Raw genomic sequence first — 24593 nt, 5'->3', positions numbered from 1 at the left:
ACAGGTTTTCAGCTCAAGCTGTTTCCATAGAACCATAGAAAAGTTACAGCACAGAAGGAGGCCATTCGGCCCATCTTGTCCATGCCAACCCGAGGACACCCAGGTGCCCTTTCTAATCCCACCTTCCTGCACCCGGCCCATAGCCCTGCAGTTTACAGCACTTTAGGTGCAGATCCAGGTACTTTTTAAAAGAGTTTAAAGTTTCTGCCTCTATCACCAACTTGGGCAGCGAATTCCAGACACACACTACCTTCTGCGTAAAAAAGTTCTTCCTCATGCCCCCCCTACACCTTCTGCCACTTATCTTGAATCTATGTCCCCTGGTTCTAGAATTCTCCACCAAGGGAAACAATTTTATCCTGTCCACTCTATCTATTCCCCTCATAATTTTATACATCTCAATCAAGTCACCTCTCAGCCTTCTTTGTTCCAAGGAAAATAACCCCAACCTATCCAATCTCTCCTCATAGCTACACTTTTCTAACCCTGGCAACATTCTTGTAAATCTCCTCTGCACTCTCTCCAGATTATGTCCTATAATCCTATAATCCCATCTCCCGGTCCTTTCCCTGGATATTTTCCATTCTTCTTTCAATCAAATTAAGTTACAGTTTCTGCTTCAGACACCTTTGAGGTAACTCATTTGATCTCAAATAACCTTCATTGTGAAAACATTTCTTCTTATTCCCTCTCCAGTCCTGCAGTGCTAATTTGCAATCTGTGCTCATTCATTCACAAATCAGTGACAACAATCTCTCACTATGTAGCCTGTCAAAGCTGTTAGTAACCTTGAAACCCTCATTAGGTCTCCCTTTCTCTGTCACAGGAGAGAGAGATTGTCACATACTGTGTGTATTGTAACCTTTCTGAAATTACTGGGCCAGGGAGAGCAAGGATGTAGATCAGAAGTTTAAAATTTTGGAGCTTTATACGTTTTATGTTTAGGGAAATTTGTCTCAACAGATTAGAATGGCTAAAATAAAAGCAAAATACTGCAGGTGCTGGAAATCTGAAAGCAAAACAGAAAATGCTAGAAAAACTCAGCAGGTCTGACAGCCTCTGTGAAGAGAGAAACAGAGTTAACGTTTCATAAGGACTCGAAACGTCAACTCTGTTTCTCCACAGACGCTGTCAGACCTGCTGAGTTTTCCCAGCATTTTCTGTTTTGCTTTCAGATTAGAATTATCAATGGGCTTTTATCTGGCTGTAGATTTCTGCATTTGATTGTCCAGTCTCCTATCCTATCTGTGGGCAGAGTTCTGGGGAACCCTGCAGAAATGTGTTGACACTGTTATCGACAATCTCCCAGCAGTAGGTCAGGACAAGACATGTAGAAGTCCATGTTTCCACTAAAACACAGTCATGGGGAGGACTGAGCTTAATTAAGCAGAGTTTAATATGTCTGGCTTCATGCGTCAGGAGTTTAATATATTCATCTTGTTTCTTCAATAGACGATGACGTGGAGGTTATTTCCAATGCAGTCCATCCAGAAGCTCTCCAATCTGTTCCCTCATTGCTCCCTACTCACTTTCAACCATCCACTGACCTAATTGCATCAACTGACAGTACTTTGAGTCTAACTCTAGTGAGAGGAGATTCTGAGGTGGATGGAATGACAGCCATTGCTGCAGGAATTGTTGATAGCCTATCTGATGAGGAGTCGGTAATGAAGCTGCGATATTGCTCACTGTGCAAAGTTGTTGTGAACTCATTTTCCCAACTACAGGCTCACAATAGCGGTAAGTGACAGCTACAGGTTTCCTTTCATCTTTCAGAGGTGTCTCTCCACCTCCAATCAAACACGAAAAGATGCTGCAGGAGAATTTCTCCTGCAGGCCATGCTCTGTGTTATTCTTGAGGCAACAGTAAGGTCAATCTTACTGTGGTGATGAGGTCAGTAAGGTCAGTCTCCAGGGTGATGGGACCAGTAAGGTCGGTCTCCAGGGCGGTGGGGTCAGTAAGGTCAGTCTCCAGGATGGTGGGGTCAGTAAGTTCGGTCTCCAGGGTGATGGGGTCAGTAAGTTTGGTCTCCAGGGTGATGGGGTCAGTAAGGTCGGTCTCCGGGGTGATGGGGTTAGTAAGGTTGGTCTCCAGGGTGATAGAGTCAGTAAAGCCAATCTCAGGGTGTGATGGGGGTCTGTAAGTTTGGTATCCAGGGTGATGGGGTCAGTAACGTCAGTCTCCGGGGTGATGGGGTCAGTAAGGTTGGTCTACGGGGTGATGGGGTCCAGGGTGATGAGGTCAGTAAGTTCAGTCTCCAGGGTGGTGGGGTCAGTAAGGTCGGTCTCCAGGGTGATTGGGTCAGTAAGTTTGGTCTCCAGAGTGATGGGGTCAGTAAGTTTGGTCTCCAGGGTGATGGAGTCAGAAAGGTTGGTCTCAGGGTGATGGAGTCGGTAAGTTTGGTCTCCAGGGTGATGGGGTCAGTAAGGTCGGTCTCTGGGGTGATGGGGTCAGTAAGTTTGTTCTTCAGGGTGATTGGGTCAGTAAGTTTGGTCTTCAGGGTGATGGGGTCAGTAAGTTTGGTCTTCAGGGTGATTGGGTCAGTAAGTTTGGTCTTCAGGGTGATGGGGTCAGTAAGTTTGGTCTCCAGAGTGATGGGGTCAGTAAGTTATGTCTCCAGGGTGATGGGGTCAGTAAGGTCGGTCTCTGGGGTGATGGGGTCAGTAAAGTTAAAGTTATGAATGGTATAAATTTTTCAGGATCCAGCTCCTGACCTGTGCCCAGTGACTGGATGGTTTTTAGTTGTGATGCTACTGTAACTATACATTTGGGGAATAAACATATGATGTGACATGTTGGTGAATGGTCAAGGTTTGTGTGAGCCAACCTGCCACCAATTTCTTAAGAAAAGGGGTGAAAATCTGAGTGATGTTTGAAAGAGTTGAAGATTAAATACCTTCTCTTTGTTTCCAATTCAGGCACCAAACACAAGACAATGATTGCGGCTCGAAATGGTTTGGGTCCCATAAAGGTTTATCCGAAACCACGTTTCAAACTCCATGGACAGACAAGGCCCTGCTCTGAATTACAGGACAAGATTTTCCACTGTCAGCTGTGTGATGTTTGTGTTAACTCAGACATCCAGCTGAAGCAGGTGCAATGTTATTCACCCTCTCCCCAGTATCCGGTCTGATCAGATAAGAGAGCTGTTGGTCCAAAGACATGTGTAATGGGAGGAGATATAAGCCATCCTGACTAAGTGCTAACTCCTGAGTAGAGATTGGTCAGAACGGAAGAGCCCGGGATTAATTTAAACATCAGTGGAAATCAGCTGGATGATAATTCCAGTTTTCATGTGCTTAGATTGAACTCTAGTTACAGAACAAAAAATAAATAAAATGGAGTGGATTTTCTTCTGCGCTGTTCACTGATAGGCTAGACCATTTGTGCAGTGTTTAACTGTTACATTAGAGTGTTGTGGAAGCAGTTTTAATTGGGGTTTAAAATGAGAACTGGATAAGAGAAAAATAATGCAGACTACGGGGAAGGGTGAGGAAGTGCAACTTGCATGAGATCTGACATGGATCTGATGGGTCGAATGGCCTCAGTCTGTGATTCTACAATAGTGTTGTGTTTAACGCAGCCTGTCTCTTTAAAACCACATGACAAGCTCACCCTGTGGTAAAGTGGTCTATGAGATTTTGAGGTTAATGAGGGGGCAGCTGTGTTTGGCTGTGAAATGCTGGCACTATGGAATGGGGGCTTTTCTGGTTTTTAAAGATTGTTTAACAACTTTTATAGATATGCGGCATCTGTCATCTGGCAGGCACTACTTACATAACCTTTCCATTTCATAATAGATCTGAATTTGTAAAAAAAAACATTTTCTGAAGATGGCCCTGAATTAAATAAATATTGCTCTTGTTTGAATTTCTAGAGGGATTCTCCCACTCTCCTGCTGTATGTTTCTCTGGGGCTTCCATCACTCTCCTGGCGAAAGTACAAGTGTTTGTGCTGGGCTGGTGGGTGTGCGAGAAGGGTAAGACCAGGAGGTAAAAGTGGAGGCATGGGGATTGGCAGACTGCATTTTTTTGCAATCTCAGATGGAAATGAATGGACGCTGCTGGGCGGCCACCTTTAAAACACCAGACACCAGTTAGAGCAGGGAAGGAGGCCATTCAGCCCATCATGTCTGTGCTGGCTCTCTGAAGGACCAATTTATGTAGTGTCACTCCCACACCTCCTCCCCTCCTAGCCCTGCACATTCTTCCTTTTCAGATAGTAATCCCGTTCCCTCTTGAATGCCTCGATTGAATCTGCCTCCATCACATTCTCAGGCAGCAGATTCCAGACCCTAATCACTCGCTGTGTGAAACAGTTTTTCCTCATGTCACCGTTGTTCTTTTGCCAATTACCTTAATCCTATGTCCTTCCATTCTCAATCCTTCCACCAATGGGAACAGTTTCTCCCACCTTTTCTGTCCTGACCCCTCATGATTTTGAACACCTCTATCAAATCTCCTCTCAATCTTCTTTTCTCCAATGAAAACAGTCCCAACATTCTCCAATCTTTCCCAACATTAATTGGGATAAACATAGTGTTAAGGGCTTTGATGGAGTGGATTTCTTGAAATGTGTACAGGAGAACTTTTTAGGTCAATATGTAGAGGGTCCAACAAGGGACGGCGCAGTGCTGGACCTAATTCTGGGGAATGAAGCCGGACAGGTGACTGAGGTGGTGGTGGGGGAGCATTTTAGCGATAGCGACCACAACATGGTACAGTTTAAGTTTGTTATGGACAAAAAAATTGGCAAGTTGCGAAAAAATGTTTTGGATTGGGGAAGAGTGGATTTTAGTAAAATAAGGCAGGATCTGGCCAAGATAGACTGGGAACAGTTACTTGTGGGGAAATCTACAGAGGAACAGTGGGGGGTGTTCAAAAAGGAAATGGGGAGGGTACAGGCTCAACATATTCCCTCTAGGGTGATAGGAAGGAGTAACAAGCCCAGAGAACCATGGATGACCAGAGATATTCAGGTTACGATGAGAAGGATAAGAGAGGCTTTTAGCAGGTACAAGGGAAGCAAATCAGCAGAGGCATTAGTGGAGTACAGAAAGTGCAGGGTGGAGCTTAAGAAAGCAATTAGGAGAGCAAAAAGGGGATATGAGAAAGCTCTGGCTGGTAAAAGTAGGGAAAATCCCAAGATATTCTACAAGTATATCAATGGGAAGAGGATAACCAGGGAAAGAATAGGGCCCATAAGGGACCAAGGGGGCAATCTATGTGTGGAGCCAGAGGACATCGGTAGAGTGTTGAATGAATACTCCACGTCCATCTTTACCCAAGAGAATGAGGATGAAAGTATCGAACTTGGGGAGAGAGACTGCGTGGTTCTTAAGCAAATTGATATTGGGAGTAACAAGGTATTGGAGGTGTTGGCAGGCTTAAAAGTGGACAAATCTCCAGGTCCGGAATATTTGTGTCCCAGACTGCTGAGGGAGGCAAGGGAGGAGATCGCAGGGGCTCTGACCCAAATTTTTAATTCCTCCCTGGCCACGGGGGAGGTGCCAGAGGACTGGAGAACAGCTAATGTGGCTCCGCTATTTAAGAATGATTTTAGAGATAAGCCAGGGAACTACAGGCCTGTGAGTCTCACGTCAGTGGTAGGGAAACTATTGGAGAAAGTTCTGAAGGAGAGTATCTATCTCCACTTGGAGAGGCAAGGTTTGATCAGGGATACTCAGCATGGCTTTGTCAGAGGGAGGTCATGCCTAACAAATTTGATTAAATTTTTTGAGGAGGTGACCAGGTGTGTAGATGAGGGTAGTGCAGTTGATGTAGTTTATATGGATTTCAGCAAAGCCTTTGACAAGGTCCCACATGGCAGACTTTTAAAGAAGGCAAAGGCAATTGGGATACAGGGTAATTTGATAAGGTGGATTCAAAATTGGCTTAGTTGTAGGAGGCAGAGGGTGATGACAGAAGGATGCTTTAGTGACTGGAAGCCAGTGTCCAGTGGTGTACCACAGGGATCTGTGCTGGGTCCCCTATTATTTGTCATTTATATAAATGACATAGATGACTATGTGGGGGTAGGATTAGTAAGTTTGCGGATGACACAAAGATTGGCCGGGTGGTTAACAGTGAGGTTGAGTGTCTTGGGCTACAGGAAGATATAGACGGGATGGTCAAATGGGCAGATAAGTGGCAGATGGAATTTAACCCTGAAAAGTGTGAGGTGATACACTTTGGAAGGAGTAATTTGACAAGGAAGTATTTAATGAACGGCAAGGCACTAGGAAGTTCTGAGGAACAAAGGGACCTTGGTGTGTGTGTCCATAGATCTCTGAAGGTGGAGGGGCATATTAGTGAGGTGGTGAAAAAGGCATATGGGACACTTGCCTTTATCAATCGAGACATAGATTACAAAAGTAGGGAGGTCATGTTGGAGTTGTATAGAACCTTGGTGAGGCCACAGCTGGAGTACTGTGTGCAGTTCTGGTCGCCACATTATAGGAAGGATGTGATTGCACTGGAGGGGGTGCAGAGGAGATTCACCAGGATGTTGCCTGGGATGAAACATTTAAGTTATGAAGAGCAGTTGGATAGACTTGGGTTGTTTTTGTTGGAGCAGAGAAGACTGAAGGGCGACCTGATCGAGGTGTACAAGATTATGAGGGGCATGGACAGGGTGGATAGGGAGCAGCTGTTCCCCTTCGTTGAAGGGTCAGTCACAAGGGGGCATAAGTTCAAGGTGAGGGGCAGGAGGTTTAGGGGGGATGTGAGGAAAAACTTTTTTACCCAGGGGGTGATGATGGTCTGGAATGCGCTGCCTGGGAGGGTGATGGAGGCGGGTTGCCTCACATCCTTTAAAAAGTACCTGGATGAGCACTTGGCACGTCATAACATTCAAGGCTATGAGGCAAGTGCAGGTAAATGGGATTAGGTAGGTAGGTCAGGTGTTTCTCACGTGTTGGTGCAGACTCGATGGGCCAAAGGGCTCTTCTGCACTGTGATCCTGTGATTCTGTGATTCTGTGAATCTACCTCATAGCTGAAGTCCCTTACCCCTGGAAACATTCTCATCAATCTTTTCTTCATCTTTTCTTCCCTAATACCTTCACATCCTTCCTAAAGTGTGGCACCCAGAACTGGACACAGTGCTCCTGTTGAGGCTGATCCAGAGTTTTATACAGATTTAACATAACTTCCCTGCTTTTGTACTCTTCCCCCCTGTTGATAAAGCCCAGGATGCTGTATACTTTATTAACCACACTCTCAACCATCAGTGATTTATGCACATATACATTCAGATCTCCCTGCTCCTGCACCCGCTTTAGAACTGAATCCCTTATTTTATATTGTCTCTGTATGTTCTTCCTACCAAAATGTATGACTTCACATATATCTGCATTAATTTTCATTTGCCACTTGCCACCAACCTGTCTAATGTCCTTTTGAAGCTCTACACTGTCCACCTCACAGTTCACAATGCCTTCAAGTTTCGTATCCTCTGCAAATTTTGAAATTGTGCCCTGTACACCAAGGTCTAGGTTATTAATATACATCAGGAAGAGCAGTGATCCTGGCACTGACCCCTGGGGAGCTCCACTATAAACCTTCCTCCTGTCTGAGAAACAACCATGAACCACTGCTCTCTGTTTCCTGTCATTCGGCCAGTTTCACATTCATTTGCTGCTGTCCCTTTTATTCCATGAGCTCTAAATTTACCCAGAAGTCTATTGTGTGGCACTATATCTAATGTCTTTTGGAAGTCCATGTACACCACATCAACAACATCGACCTCAACAACCCTCTCTCTGTTACCTCTTCAAATAACTCCAGCAAGTTAGTTAAACATGATTTTCCCTTAACAAATTCATGCTGACATTCCTTAATTAACCCGCATTTGCCCAAGAGACTTTCAACTTTGTCCCAAATTATTGTTTCTAGAAGCTTCCCAACCAACAAGGTTAAACTGACTTGTATGTAGTTGCTGGGCTTTTCTTTACACCCTTTTTCGAACTTCTAGAAACAATAATTTGGGGCAAAATTGAAAGTCTCTTGGGCAAATGCAGGAATGTCAGCATGGATTTGTTAAGGGAAAATTATGTTTAACTAGCTTGCTGGAGTTATTTGCAATGTTTGCAATTCTCCAGTCCTCTGGCATTACCCCTGACTCTAAGGAAGATTGGAAAATTATTGCTCGGCCTCTGCAAATTCCACTCTCACTTTCCTCAGTATCCTTGGATCCATCTTATCTGGTCCTGGTGCCTTATCAACTCAAAGTACAAACAGCCTATCCAATACCTCATCCTTATCAATTTTAAACCCTCCTAGAGTCTGAATCGCCTCCTTTTTCACCATGACCTAGGCAGCATCTTCCTCTTTGGTAAAGGCAGATGCAAAGTATTTATTTAATACCTCAGACATGCCCTGTCTTTATGTGTAAATCCCCTTTTTGGTTCCAAATTGGCTCCACTCTTCCTTTTACCGTCCCTTTACTTTTGAATGAGCCATTAAGCCTAGGCCCAGCCTGCCTCATGAGCTGAATGTGGAGGGTGCCATAAACCTTTGGAAGAAGAGTAGGGAAATTCTGCCAGGAGCCCTGGGCAATATTTATCGCTCAACTAACACCTATAAAAGATGATCTGGTCACTGTCTAGTTACTGGTTGTGGTGTTTAGCTCTGCAAAAAATAGTTACTGCTTTTCCAGCACCAGAACAGTAACGACATTAAAAAGAGTATTTCATTGGCTGTGTAGCACTTTGGTGTTATTCGCTTCTCCCTCAATCTCACTGCCTGTATCTGCCCCACTCTCACTGCCCGTCACTGCCTGTACCTGCCCCACACCCACTGCCTGTACTTGCCCCACTCTCACTGCTTGTACCTGCCCCATTCTCACTGCCCGTCAGTGCCTGTACCTGCCCCACACCCACTGCCTGTACCTGCCCCACACTCACTGCTTGTACCTGCCCCATTCTCACTGCCTGTCACTGCCTGTACCTGCCCCACACCCACTGCATGGACCTGCCCTACTCTCACTGCTTGTACCTGCCCTACACCCACTGTCTGTACCTGCCCCACACACACTGCCTGTACCTGCCCCACAGCCACTGCTAGTACATACCATGCACTCGTTGCCTGTACCTGCTCCAGACCCACTCCATGTACCTGCTCCACTCTCACTGCCTGTACCTGCCCACACCCACTGCATGGACCTGCCCTACTCTCACTGCTTGTACCTGCCCTACACCCACTGTCTGTACCTGCCCCACACACACTGCCTGTACCTGCCCCACAGCCACTGCTAGTACATACCATGCACTCGTTGCCTGTACCTGCTCCAGACCCACTCCATGTACCTGCTCCACTCTCACTGCCTGTACCTGCCCCACACTCACTGCTTGTACCTGCCCCATTCTCACTGCCTGTCACTGCCTGTACCTGCCCCACACCCACTGCATGGACCTGCCCTACTCTCACTGCTTGTACCTGCCCTACACCCACTGTCTGTACCTGCCCTACACCCACTGTCTGTAACTGCCCCACACCCACTCCCTGTATCTGCCCCACAGCCACTCCCTGTACCTGCCTCACACTCACTGCCTGTACCTGCTCCACACCCACTGCCTGTACCTGCCCCACACACACTGCCTGTACCTGCCCCACAGCCACTGCTAGTACATACCATGCACTCGTTGCCTGTACCTGCTCCAGACCCACTCCATGTACCTGCTCCACTCTCACTGCCTGTACCTGCCCACACCCACTGCATGGACCTGCCCTACTCTCACTGCCTTTACCTGCCCCACTGTCACTGCCTGTAACTGCCCCACTCTCACTGCCTGACCTTGCCCCATGCCTGCTGCCTGTACCTGCCCCACACTCACTGCCTGTAACCGCCCTAATCTCGCTGCCTTTACCTGCTATGCTCTCACTGACAGTACCTGCTCCACGCCCACTGCCTGTACCTGCCCCATTCTCGCTGCCTGTACCACCCCCACATGGCTGCCTGTACCTGTCCCGCACCTGCTGCCTGTGCCTGCCCAACACCTGCTGCCTGTACCAACCCCATTCTCACTGCTTGCCTCTGCCCCATACCCACTGCTTCTACCTGTCCCATACTCACTGCTTGTACCTGCCCTATGCCCACTACCTGTATCTGCCACACTCTCACTGCCTGTAAATGCCCCAAACCCACTGCCTGTACCTACCCCATTCTCACTGGCCTGCTCTACCCCATTCCAGCTGCCTGTACCTGCTCCACTGTCGCTGCCTGCAACTGCCCGACTTTCGCTGCCTGTATCTGCCCCACTTTCACTGCCTGTACATGCCCCAAACCCACTCCATGTACCTGCCCACATGAATATATGAATTAGGAGCAGGAATAGACCACTCAGTCCCTTGAGCCTGCTCCACCATTCAATAAGATCATGGCTGATATAATTGTAACCTCAACTCCACATTCTCACCTACCCCCCAATAACCTTTCACTTCCTAATTACCTCTGCGATAAAAATATTCAAAGACTCTGTTTCCACTGTATTTTGAGGAAGAGAGTTCCAAAGACTCATAATCCTCTGAGAGAAAACATTTCTCCTCATCTCTGTCTTAAATGGACGACCCCTTATTTTTAAACAGTAACCCCGAGTTCTAGAATCTTCCACAAGAGGAAACATCCCCTCCACATCCACCCTATCAAGACCCCTCAGGATCTCAATCAAGTCACCTCTTACTCTTCTAAACTCCTCTGGATACAAGCCTAGCCTGTCTAACCTTTCCTCATGAGATAACCCACCCATTCCAGATATTAGTCTAGTCAACCTTCTCTGATCTGCTTCCAATGCATTTACATCCTTCCTTAAGTAAGGAGACCAATACTGTACATTGTTCTCCAGATATGGTCTCACCAATGCCCTGTATACCTGAAGCATAACCTCCCTACTTTTGCATTCAATTACCCTCACAATAATGCTAACATTCTATTAGCTTTCCTAATTACTTGCCAGTCTCGCACTCATTACCAGTGCCTGTTTTACACTCACTGACTGTACCTGCCCCACTCAACCATCTATACCTGCCTCACACTCACTGCCTGTGTGTGCCCCACTCTCACCACCTGTACTTTCCTCACACTCACTGCCTGCAGCTGCCCTACTCGCACTCCCCGTACCTACCCCACTCGCACTGCCTGTATCTGCTCCACACTAACTGCCTGTACCCTCTCCACGTTTACTGACTGTACCTGCCACACACTTGCTGCCTGTACCTGTCCCACTCTCACTGCCTGTCCCTGCCCGACTCTCACTGCCTGTATTTGCCCCACTCACAATGCTTGTCCCCACCCCGCTCTTGCTGCCTGTATCTGCCCCACTCATACTGCCTGTCCCCGCCCCACTCATACTGCCTGTATCTGCCCCACTCACACTGCCTGTCCCCGCCCCGCTCATACTGCCTGTATCTGCCTCACTCACTCTGCCTGTCCCTGCTCCGCTCATACTGCCTGTATCTGCCCCACTCACACTGTCTGTCCCTGCCCCGCTCATACTGCCTGTATCTGCCTCACTCACACTGTCTGTCCCTGCCTCACTCTCACTGATGTGCGCATTTGGGTGGGTGAGGAGGGTTAATCAGTGGCAGTGAAGGTGTTGAGTTTGGGGGAGGGTGTGTGGGCGGGCCCTGTTTTAGCAGCAGGGGGTTTTAGGGGCTGATTCTTTGCCATTGCGAAAGATTTAATATTTTTTCTGTCTGTAGCACATATCCAGCCGGAGGCACAAGGACAGAGCTGCAGGAAAGTCTCCAAAGCCCAAACTCAGTCCACACAACAAGCTACGGCTCAATGTTCAAGCACCAGCGGTAAGTCTAAGGAGAAAAGAGGACTCTGTTCCAATTCCAGCTCTTCCCATGTACTTTCCCTTGTGTCTGGTACAGTAGACTGCAACCAAAACAGCAAGTGTCTGATAATGCCGCATTCGAGGGTGACCCAGGAGCCAGATGCTGCTGACTAGCTCGCTGGGAGTACGAGGAGACACCTTGACCTGGTTCCTCTTGCTGATGCACAAAAAGCATTCTGAGTCCTCAGGCTATAAAATACAAATCAAGTTCAAAAGAAGTAAAATTAAACAGAAGCAAATGTGAAAATTGAGAAAGAAGGTACCCCGGAGGGGTCAAGGACAGAATCTATTTGGCTACAGCTAAGGAATGAAGGAAAAATAGAATGACATTGCTTGATGTAGTCTATAGGCCACAAAATAGTTGGAAAGATGTAGAAGAATAAATCTGCAAGGAAATTATAGAGAAGTGCAAGAATTATAGAGCATTATAATTGGGAACATTAATTATCCAAATATAGACTGGGATAGTGTTAGTGTAAAGTGCAGAGAGGGGCAATAGTTCCTAGAATGCGTTCAGGAAAATGTTCGACAGCCGTATGTTTCCAGCCCAACAAACTAGTGGGCATTGCTCGACCTGGTTCATGGGAATGAGATGGGCCAAGTGGATCAACCGACAGTGGGGGAACATTTAGGGGACAGTAATTATTGCACCATAAGGTTTAGGTTGGCTATGGAGAAGGATAAAGAACAGTCCTGAGTAAGAATAATTAACCATGGGAAAGCCAACTTCAATGAGCGGGAGCACAGAGACAAGGAACGAGTGTGAAGTCGGGAATTTGTTCTCGGTGGGATGTCTCTGGTAAGTTTTTCTCAAGCTATAATTTAGATTAACAGTCAGACTTAGAGCTTTAAAGTTGTAAGCTAGTTAAAAAAACCTGGTTAACGGAAACTGCCTGGCAGTGGCAGTTATATGTCAATCAACTGAAAATGGTTGCCTGGATAGACGTTAATTATTATAGCAGGAAGGTGACTGTTGCAACTTGGGAGTGAGCTATCAGCTTTCTACAAAAGCAGACAGGTTTTGCAACCTCACTGAGTGGGAACACAGAGTGCGATGAGGAATGAGTGCTAAGTTGGGTATTTGGTACAGGTGGGAATTCGGTGTCAGGGTTAAGGACAATACTGGAGATGAACTTGGAGTGAGAAGGGAAGGATCCAGCTTGCATGGTCCATGTAGGACCAACAACATTGGTAGAACCAGGAATGACGTTCAGCTGAATAGATTTGAAAAGCTTAAGGTCCAAATTAAAACGCAGGATTGTTAACTGAGCCATGTGCAAATTGATATAGGGTCAAGTAGATCATAGAATTAAACACGTGGATGAAAGAGTGGAGTGGGAAGAAGGGGTTTCGATTCTTGGGGCACTGCTATCAGTACTCAGGGAAGAGGGAACTATTACATTGGGATGGGCTCCACTTGAACCAGACTGGGACCTGTGTCCTGGCCAATTGTACAGCTAGGGCTGTGGATAGGGCTTTAAACTAATGGGGGTGGAAGGGGAGGTGGGGAGAGAGTTTGGGTGAAGAGAGATTTAGAAATCCAAAGAAAAAAGTGGAGGTGACAGAACTGTACGGACTTCAGTTAAAAACAGGCAGAGTGGGAGAGGAAGGGATGGAAATTTTAACAATAATTATGCATCAGTGAGTAAGCAGTAAAAAATGACTTGAAAGGTTCTTCATCTGAGTGCATGATGCATTCATAATAAGATAGCTGAACTGTTGGTACAAATAGAGATAAATGACTTAGATCTAATTACCATAACAGAGACAAGGTTAAATAATGACCAAGGTTGAGAATTAAATATTCCAGGGTACATAACATTTCAAAAAGACAAACAGAATGGCAAAGGAGAAAGGGTAACCCTGATAGTAAAGGATGACATAAGAAAGACAGGAGAAAGAATCTTTAAAGATCATGAAGTGCAATCAATCTGGGTGGAAATTAGGAATAGCAAAGTTGCTGTGAGTAGTTTATAGATCCCCCAAACAGTAGTTATACTAGAAATAAAGAGATAAAAACAGAAAGTGCTGGAAAAACTCAGCAGGTCTGGCAGCATCTGTGGAGAGAGAAAAACAGAGTTAACGTTTCGAGTCCATATGTTTCTCCTTCAGTTCTGAAGAAATCTTTGAAGGATGTAACAAAGGCAATGTAATAATTGTGGGAGACTTTAATCTTTATATAGACTGGACCAATCAAATCGACAAAGGTGTTCAAGAAAGTGAGTTTGTAGAATGTTTTTGTGATTGCTTCCTGGAGCAATACATTATGGAACCAACTAGAGATAAAGTTTTTTTAAATCTGGTATTGTAGAATGAGGCAGAGCTAATTAGTAATCTCATAGTAAAAGATCTTCTGGGAAATAACGATCATAATAGAATTGAATTCCATGTTTAGTTTGAAAGTGGCATACTCTAATTACAATCCAGGATCTTTAACTTAACCAAAGCCAATTATATAGGTAAAAACAAAAAGCTAAAAGCTACTGCGGATGCTGGAAATCCAAAACAAAAACAGAATTACCTGGAAAAACTCAGCAAGTCTGGCAGCATCGGCAGAGAAGAAATCAGTTAACGTTTTGAGCCTTCATGGCCCTTCGGCAGAACTGCAGCATAGTTTCAACAAGGGAGAAATATAAATTGGTTTAAGGTGGGTGGGGGGGGGGAAGAGACACATTGAGGGTGTGGTGTGAGCAGATAATCAAAAGATGTCACAGACAAAAGGGTCAAAGAGGTGTTGAAGGTGGTGGTCTTTGTCTGAGAAAAGTGCTAATTAAGAATGGAAAACAGGATATTCAAAGTACAGCTCTAGTGGGGGTGGGGTGGAAAGACTAAAGGTTTTAGTTTTAGATTTAAAAATAATGGAAATAGGTGGGGAAAGAAGAATCTATATAAATTATTGAAAAAAAAGCGGGTGGGGGGGAAAAGAAACGGGGTGGGGATGGGGGGAGGGGGAGTTTAAGATCTAAAGTTGTTGAATTCAATATTCAGCCCAGAGGGCTGTAAAGTGCCTAGTCGGAAGATGAGGTGCTGTTCCTCCAGTTTGCGTTGGGCTTCACTGGAACAATGCAGCAAACCAAGGACAGACATGTTGGCAAGAGAACAGGGTGGAGTGTTAAAATGGCAAGCGACAGGGAGGTTTGGGTCTTTCTTGCGGACAGACCGCAGGTGTTCCGCAAAACGGTCACCCAGTTTGCGTTTGGTCTCTCCAATGTAGAGGAGACCGCATTGGGAGCAACGAATGCAGTAGACTAAGTTAGGGGAAATGCAAGTGAAATGCTGCTTCACTTGAAAGGAGTGTTTGGGCCCTTGGACGGTGAGGAGAGAGGAAGTGAAGGGGCAGGTGTTGCATCTTCTGCGTGGGCATGGGGAGGTGCCATAAGTGGGGGTTGAGGAGTAGGGGGTGATGGAGGAGTGGACCAGGGTGTCCCGGAGGGAACGATCCCTACGGAATGCCGTCAAGGGGGGTGAAGGGAAGATGTGTTTGGTGGTGGCATCATGCTGGAGTTGGCGGAAATGGCGGAGGATGATCCTTTGAATGCGGAGGCTGGTGGGGTGATAAGTGAGGACAAGGGGGACCCTATCATGTTTCTGGGAAGGAGGAGAAGGCGTGAGGGAGGATGCGCGGGATAGGTATGAGGGGAGAACTGGCTGAGATTGGTTGAGTAAATAAAAACTATGGGTGTGAGTAAACAGTGGGAGGCATTTAACGAAATAATTAAAAAACATTCAACAAAAATACATTCTGTTGAAAAGCAAAAATTCAGCAAGAAAGACTTGCTCAGGAAGGTAAGGATTGCATTAGATGAAATGGAGAGGCTTAGAAAGTTGCAAAGACAAGTAGCTAGTGAGGATTGAGAATGGTTTAGAAATCAGCAAAGGGCCACCAGAAAGTTGATAAAATGGGAAAAAAATAGCATTAGAACAAATATGAAAACAGATTGCAGGAGCTTTTACAATACATATAAAAAGGAAGGGAGTAGCTAAAGTAAATGTTAATCCCTTAGGAGCAGAGACAGGAGAAATTATCATGGGGAATAAGGAAATGACAGAGACACTGAACAAAGGTTTTGTATCTGTTTTCACAGGAGAAGACACAAGTTATATTCCAAAAACAGACAGTAACCGAGGTGCTAAAATGAGTGAGGAAAGTAAGGAAATTAATGGGCTTAAACTCCCTCGGAGCAGCAATCAGAATTGATTGCCATTCTGTTCAAGCCTTTTACCTCAATTTTTTTGATCCTATCTCGCTCAGCCTTGCAAATCAGGCCGGGCGAGATCCGGGCAGTGTAGTGCGTCCACATGGCCTAGCATTGAAGGGAAGCACTGTCAGGAGGTCACACCCCCTCTTTTACAGCACTAGCTGGTGTAAAACAAGTAAATTAAAGGTCCAGCCGAGTTTAAATGCCCTTGACAGGCCAGGGAGAAGGTAAGTATATAAGGTAAGTGGGTAGGATTTGTGGGAAGGGGGTGGATGGATTTTGGAGGGAGTGAGGGGGGAGTTTGGGTGGTTTTGGGTCAGGCCTTGGGGGTGCTGGATTTTGGCCGGGGGTCGGTTTGGTTCGGGCCTGGAGAGCGGGGCTCAGGTCGGACATGGTGGGGGGGCAGGGGTTGGGTCAGGCCCGGGGGAGGGGTGGGGGTCAGGCCTTGGTATGGGAGTGGTTGGGACGAGCCTCAGGGGTGGTCAGGCCTCGGTGGTTGTGGGGGGGGCGGTGGTGGAGGGGAAGGACGGGTGGTGTGGGTTAAGGGTGTTAGGTTTGGTTGGGTCGGGCCTGGAGCGGTGGGTCAGATTATGGCTGGTGGGGCGGGTGAGGGTTGGCCAGAGCCTGGAGGGGCTGCTGTTTGGTTGGGTTGGGCCTTGGAAGAGTGTTGTCAGGTTGTGTTGGGCCTTGGTAGGTGTTGGGGTGAGTGTTGAGTCTGGCTTGGGGAGTGGGAGGAGGGTGGTGGAGGGTGGGGCTGGGGGAATCCTTGGGTTGAAAGGAATCCCATAGATGGGAGGAGTCAGCATGGAGGCAGAGACCTGGGGGTTGGGGGTGGGTGGAAGAGTGGAGTCAGGTCGAACAGGAGTGTGATGGAATACTCCCCACTTGCCTGGATGAGTGCAGCTCCAACAACAATCAAGAAACTTGACACCACCCAGGACAAAGTAGCCCACTTGCTTGGCACCCCACCCACCACCTTAAACATTCATTCCCTCCACCACCGGCGCACAGTGGCAGCAGTGTGTACCATCTACAAAATGCACTGCAGTAATTCACTGAGGCTCCTTCAACAACACCTTCCAAACCCACAATCTCTACCACTTAGAAGGAAGAGAGCAGCAGATGCATGGGAACACCACCACCTACAAGTTCCCCTTCAAGCCACTCACCATCCTGACTTGGAAATATATCACCATTCCTTCACTGCCACTGAGTCAAAATCCTGGAACTCCCTCCCTAACAGCACTGTGGGTGTAGCTACACCACATGGACTGCAGCGGTTCAAGAAGGCAGTTCACCACCACCTTCTCAAAGACAATTGGGGATGGGCAATAAATGCTGGCTCAGCCAGCGATGTCCATACCCCATGAAAGAATTTAATAAGTGCTCAGAGGAGAATTGAAAAAGCAAACAATAGAAGCAAAGATGAGTATGAGAAGAGACTAGCAGCTAACATACAAAGGAATATAAAAGCTTTCTATAGGCGTATAGATAGTAGAAGGGTGTTAGGAGGAGGAGCGGGACTGATTAAGGACCAAAAATAGGGATTTATGCCTGGAGGCAGGGACATGGCTGAAGTATTAAATGAATGCTTTGCATCTATCTTTACCAAGGATGAAGATGCTGCACAGACCATGGTGAAATAGGAGGTAATTCAGACACTTGAAGGGTTTAAAATCAATAAGGAGGAGCATGAACTGAGAAAGGCTGACCGTACTTCATAGAATCACAGAATTGTTACAGCACAGAAGGAGGCCATTCAGCCCATTGTGTCTGCACCAGCTCTCCAAATGAGCAATTTACCTAGTGCCATTGCCCTGCATTCTCCCCGTGTCTCTGCACATTCTCCCTTTTTAGATAACAGTCTAATTCCCTCTTGAATGCCTCAATTGAACCTGCCTCCACTTCAGGCAGTGCATTCCCAATCCCAAACACTCACAATGTGAGAAAGATTTTTCTCATGCTGCCATTGCTTATTTTGCTAATTACTTTAATTCGATGCCCTCTCATCTTGATCCTTTCACAAATGGGAACAGTTTCTCCCTATCTACTCTGTCCAGACCCCTCATGATTTTGAACACCTCTCAGCCTTCTCCTCTCCAAGCAAAACAGTCCCAACTCCTCCATGATATCTTCATAACTGAAGTTCCTCATCTCTTGAGCCATTCTCGTGAATCTTTTCTGCACCCTTTCCAATGCCTTCACATCCTTCCTAAAGTGTGACACCCAGAACTGGAGGCAATTCTCCAGCTGAGGCTGAATTAGTGTCCTATGCAAGTTCAACATCACTTTGCTCTTGTACTCTATGGCCCGATTAATAAAGCCCAGGATAACCACGCTCTCAACCTGTCCTGCCACCTTCAATCATTTATACACACATACACCAGCTCCTTCACGCTTTATTTTATGTTGTCTCTCCATGCTCTTCATGCCAAAATGAATCACCCCAGATTTCTCTGCATTAAATTTCATCTTCATATTGTCCGCCCATTCTACCAACATTCCTATGTCCTTTTGAAGTTCTACACTGTCCTCCTCACAGTTCACAATGCTTCCAAGTTTCATATCATCTGCAAATTTTGAAACTGTGTTCTGCACACCAAGATCTGGATCATTAATATATATATCAGGAAAAACAAGAGTCCCAACCCTGACCCCTGGGGAGCTCCACTACAAACCTTCTCCAGCCTGAGAAACATCCATTAACCATTACTCTGTTTCCTGTCACTCAGCCAATTTCATATCCATGTTGCTACTATCCCTTTTATTCCATGAGCTCTAACTTTACCCATAAGTCTGTCGTGTGGCACTGTATCAAATGCCTTTTGGAAACCCAAGAACATCACATCAACATCATTACCCTCAACAACTCTCTTTGTTAGCTCTTCCAAAACCTCCAGCAAGTTAGTCCAACATAATTTCCCCTTAACAAATCCATGCTGGCTTTCCTTAATTCACCTGCATTTGTCCAAGTGACCATTAATTTTACCCTGAATTATTGTTTCTTGACATTTCCCCATATCCTTTCAATCTTCCTCAGGCTTTGGGGTGGTGGTAGAGGATTGGAGGATTGCAAATGTTACACCCTTGTTCAAAAAAAGGGTGTAAAGAAAAGCCCAGCAACTGCAGTCCAGTCAATTTACTCTCAGTGGTGGGGAAGCTTCTAGAAATCATAATTTGGGCTACAATTAACAGTCACTTGGGCAAATGCGGGTTAATTAAGAGAAGCCAGCATGGATTCATTAAGCTCGAATTGTGGTTAGCTAGCTTGCTGGATTATTTTGATGAGGCAATGGGGAGGTTTTTTGAGGGCAATGCTTTTGATATGACGACTTCCAAAAGGCATTTGATAATGTGCTGCACAAGAGAGTTACAGGCAAAGTTAGAACTCATGGACTAAAAGGGAGAGTAGCAACATGGAAACAAAATTGGCTAGGTGGCAGGAAACAGAGTTTTGATTAATGGTTTTTAAAACTGGAGGAAGGTTTATAATGGAGCTCCCCAGGGGATGGCGTTAGGACCCCACACTTCCTGATATATATTAATAACCTAGGCCTTGGTGTACAGGGAACAATTTTAAACTTTGCGGATGATATGAAACTTGGAACCATTTTCTACAGTGAGGGGGTTAGTGCAGAACTTTAAAAGGGCATAGACAGGTTGGTGGAATGGACAGACAAGTGGCAAATGAAATTCAGTGCAGTAAAATGTGAAGTGATTCATTTTGGTAGAAAGAATGCAGAGACAATATAAAACAAAGGCTGCAGTTCTGAAGTGATGCAGGAGCAGAGGAATCTGGGTGCATATGTGCATAATTCATTGAATGTGGAAGGACAGGTTGAGAGAGCTTGCAAGATGCAAAACACAGTGTCCAACATTAGATGTGATTCCGTGATTGGACAACATTTGCTAAATAATCCTCAGTGTGTTAAGAATTAGACTGACAACCAATTTAAGATTGTCAGTCAGGCTTGCAGTGTGGATCACTTATACATGTTAGAAGCTACATAGACAGGGCCCTGTCCTTTCCAGGCAGAAAGAACATGTACACGCATTGCGCCTGTTTCAATGAAACAAAATAGGTGGCAGCCATTCTCTCGTTCATTCCCCAGAGCAATACCTTGACCAATCAGAGTCAACCTGCCTGGTTTGAATTTAAACAAAGCTTGGCAGTTTACCATCAGTCATAAGTTAACTGGTGCATTCCCCATGGCAATGCCTGTACCAGTCAGAGAACCATAGAACCATAGAACACTACAGCACAGAAAAACAGGCCATTCGGCCCTTCTAGTCTGTGCCGAAATATTATTCCGCTAGTCCCATTGACCTGCACCCAGTCCATAACCCTCCAGACCTCTCCCATCCATATAGCTATCCAATTTATTCTTAACATTTGCTAACTAATCAGTATTCTCTTCTCATGAAGTATAAATTGTTGTTCCCTTTACATTTGATATTCTGTGAACAAAACCTGGCATTTACCTGGCAATGTAGAAAATTGCCCAGTTATGTCCTGTACACAAAAAGCAGGACAAATCCAACCCAACCAAATACCGCCCCATCGGTCTACTCCCGATCATCAGTAAAGTGCTGGAAGGGGTCATTAACAGTGCTATCAAGTGGCCCTTGCTTAGCAATAATCTGCTCACTGATGCCCAGTTTGGGTTCCGCCAGGGCCACTTAGCTTCTGATCTCATTGCAGTCTTGGTTCAAACATGGACGAAAGAGCTGAACTCCCGAGGTGAGGTGAGAGTGACTGCCCTTGACATCAGGCAGCATTTGACTGAGTGTGGCATCAAGGAGCCCTAGCAAAACTGGAGTCAATGGGAATCAGGGGGAAAACTCTCCACTGGCTAGATTCATACCTAACACAAAGGAAGATGATTGTGGTTGTTGAAGGTCAGTCATCTCAGCTCCAGGACATCACTGCAGGAGTTCCCCAGGGTAGTGTCCTCGGCCCAACCATCTTTAGTTGCTTCATCAATGACCTTCCTTCAAATGTAAGGTCAGAAGAGTGGGGATGGTCGCTGATGATTGCACAATTTCAGCACAATTCGTGACTTCTCAGATACTGAAGCAAGCTCTAGGCTAATGTCCAAGCTTGGGCTGATAAGTGGCAAGTAACATTTGTCACACAAGTGCCGGGCAATGTCCACCTCCAACAAGAGAGAATCTAACCATTGCTCCTTGATGTTAAATGGCATTACCATGGCTGAATCCCCCACTATCAACATCTTGGGGGTTACCATTGACCAGAAACTGAACTGGACTAGCCATATAAATACTGTGGCTACAAGAGCGGGTCAGAGGCTAGGAATCCTGCAGCAAGTAACTCACCTCCTGACTCTCCAAAGCCTGTTCACATCTACAAGTCAGGAGTGTGATGGAATACTCCCCACTTGCCTGGATGAGTGCAGCTCCCACAACACTCAAGAAGCTTGACACCATCCAGGACAAAATAGCCCGCTTGATTTGCACCACATCCACAAACACCTCCACCACCGACGCACAGTAACAGCAGTGTGCACCATCTACAAGATGCACCTAAGCCATTCTCCAAGGCTCCTTAGACAGCACCTTCCAAACTCATACTGCTACCATCCAGAAGGATAAGGGCAGCAGACACTTGGGAACGCCTCCACATGAAAGTTCCCCACCAAGTCACTCACCATCCTTACTTGGAAATATTTCACCCTTCCTTCATTATTGCTGGGTCAAAATCCTGGAACTCCCTCCCTAACAACACTGTAGGTGGATCTACACCACATGGACTGCAGGGGTTCAAGAAGCCAGCTCACCACCACCTTCCCAAGGGCAATTAGGGATGGGTAATAAATGCTGGTCCAGCCAGTGACACCCACATCCTGTGAATGAATTTAAAAAAGAATACTCTGATGAGTGCAAGACAAAAAGCTTCGACAACGTGTCTTCTTTCAGCAATACTCATTTTATAACGTTAAAGGTGCCATATAAATATAAGTTGTTGTTGTTGCTCTGTGCCTGCCTAATTGTGTAACTGATGAAACTCATGCTGGGAATCTATTCCTGCACTCCCAGTCACTGCTATCGGTAAATTTTGCCAGCTGACATTCAGTCATTTCAGAGAATCAGAGAATCACAAAGAACGAGACCATTCAGCCTATCCAGCCTGTGCCAGCCCTTTGAAAGAGCGATTAAATTACCCTTGCTTTTCCCATAGCCCTGGAATTTTCTCCCTTTCAAGAATTTATCTAATTCCCTTTTGAAAGTTACTATTGAATCTGTTTCCACCACCTTTTCAGGCAGCACATCATAACCCACCGTGTAAAATAAATTCCCCTCAACTTTTCTTTGGTTGTTTTGCCAATCACCTTATACCTGTGTCCCTCTGGTTACTGACCCTCCTGTCACTGGAAACAGTTTCTTCTTCTTTACCCTATCAAAACAATTTGTGATTTTGAACATCTCTGTTAAACCTCCTCTTAACATTCTCTTTGAGCAGATCAAGTCCAGCTTCTTTAGACATTTCACAGAATGGAAGTCCCCCATCCCTGGTACCATTCTAGTAAATCTCTTCTGCATAATTCCGTCATTCCTTCCTGAAGCATGTCCCTCAGAATCAGACACAATTCTCTAGTGAGTCAGCTGTGATGAGGGTGATTGTGAACAAACTAGATAATTCAAAGTGAAAACTTGCATTTTGTTGTTCAACATTTACAAAGATTGGGAGATATTCCATTAAAGAGCTTTTCTTATTTCACCAGATGTTGCTGCCCTTGCAGAATGAGTTCCAGGAGTCAGTAGCAGCCAGGTTCCTGCCCAGTCCGTTGGCTTCTGTCATGACAACAGTCTCACCCTCGCTGTCTCTGCGACCGGCTGCAGCTCCCGCCATTTACCAGGCACCATCAATGGTTCACCCTCTACTTCAACCAGCACCAGGACCAATTCGGACCTCCCCGAGACCCATTCTCTTTACCCCATACTAATCCAGCAAAACCAGCACACTGCACCCACGTGAAATCTGAATCCTGTTTCCCTGCCTCTAATTCATGGCATTGTGTCAAGGACACAAGTTCAAGGTTAAGGATTGGAACCCTCAATGAAAGAATGTTGGAGCTCAGAACTCACCTGAGGCTGGTTCTCTTCCAAAGGTGCCTTTGATGGAATCTCGTGGCAATGGGATGTTTCCACTGATGGCACCTCCTGCTGAATGGGGGAGACACCTGGTCAAGCAAAACACCAACAACAGACCTCATGTGGCTCGATCCCCACACAAAGTGCAGCTGGGCAGAAGTGAAGGGGTCTCCAGATTTCCATAAAAAAGGTAGCCCCGCCTCAGGGACTGCATTCACATATTTAGTTAACTAACTTGGAGTTTTTTGATGGGGTAACAGAGAGGGTTGATGAGGATAATGTTGTTGTACTTGGACTTCCAAAAGGCATTTGATACAGTGCATCACAACAGACTTGTGAGCAAAGTTATAGCTCATGGAGTAAAAAGGATAGTGACAACATGGTTATGAAATTGTCTGAGTGACAGGGAACAGAGTAATGGTGAATTGTTGTGTTTTGGACAGGAGGAAGGTTTATAGTGGAGTTTTCCCAAAGGTTGGTGTTATGACCCTTGCTCTTTCCTGATGTATTAGTGACCTCGGCCTTTGTGTACAGGGAACAATTTCAAAGTTTCCAGACAATACAAAACTTAAAAGTAACAGTGAGGAAGATAGTGCAGATCTTCAAAAAGACATAGACAGGCGGGTAGAATGGGCAGACAAGTGGCGGATGAGTCTTTATGCAGAGAAGTGTGAAGTGAATCATTTTTGTAAGAATAATGTACAGGCTGGTAGGGCAGGTTGAGGGAGTGATTGATAAAGCAGACGGTATCCTGGGCTTTTTTAAAGGGGTAAAGAGTACAAAAGCAAGGCAGTTATGTTAAAATTGTATAAAACACTGGTTTGGCCTCAATTGGAGTATTGCGTCCAGTTCTGGTTACCACACTTTAGGAAGGATATGAAGGCCCGTGGGAGAATGCAGAAACTCATCTCCTGGTTCCTTGAAGATTGTCCAACATCTGCAAAGGATGAGATAGAATACTCTCCAGCTGGATGTGTGCAGCTCCAATAACATTCAAGAAACTTGACACCATCTGGGACAGAGTTACCTGCTTGACTGACACCCCCAACCACCACCTTAAACATTCACTCCCTCCACCACCGAAGAGCAGTGTGTACCGTCTACAAAATGCACTGCAGGAATTCACCAAGGCTCCTTCGAAAGCATCTTCCAAACCCACGACCACTACCATCTAGAAGGACAAGGGCAGCAGATGCATGGGAACACCACCATCTGCAAGTTCCCCTCCAAAGCACACATCATCCTGACTTGGAAATATATCGTCGTTCCTTCTTCATCACTGGATCAAAATCCTGGAGCACTTTCCCCCCATTCGAGGATATCATTCCAAATGCTGACCAGCCTTTGTTTGAAGAATTATCTGACATTAGTGCTAAATTTACATTTTACTAATCTGCACCAACTTTCTTTTTGTCACAGTCCTGTCTGGGTTTGAAGGATTA

The 24593-nt window shown here is 45.9% G+C and overlaps 1 protein-coding gene across 1 annotated transcript in view; it reads left to right on the top strand.

The window, feature by feature from the left end:
* Positions 1-24189, top strand: part of LOC144690847 (zinc finger protein 385D-like) — a 72739-nt gene extending 48550 nt beyond the window's left edge. Inside the window, exons 3-6 of the mRNA XM_078558695.1 lie at positions 1453-1740; positions 2920-3095; positions 11700-11801; positions 22782-24189. Coding sequence (XP_078414821.1) covers positions 1453-1740; positions 2920-3095; positions 11700-11801; positions 22782-23003 — 788 coding nt within the window. The 3' untranslated portion in view covers positions 23004-24189. The remainder of the gene's footprint in view (positions 1-1452; positions 1741-2919; positions 3096-11699; positions 11802-22781) is intronic.
* The last annotated feature ends 404 nt before the right edge of the window (positions 24190-24593 follow it).

The sequence above is a fragment of the Cetorhinus maximus genome, chromosome 2, assembly GCF_964194155.1.
Source record: "Cetorhinus maximus chromosome 2, sCetMax3.hap1.1, whole genome shotgun sequence".
Taxonomy (NCBI): domain Eukaryota; kingdom Metazoa; phylum Chordata; class Chondrichthyes; order Lamniformes; family Cetorhinidae; genus Cetorhinus; species Cetorhinus maximus.
The sequence above is the reverse complement of the archived record's forward strand: the minus strand, read 5'-3'. Positions and strand labels throughout refer to the sequence as shown.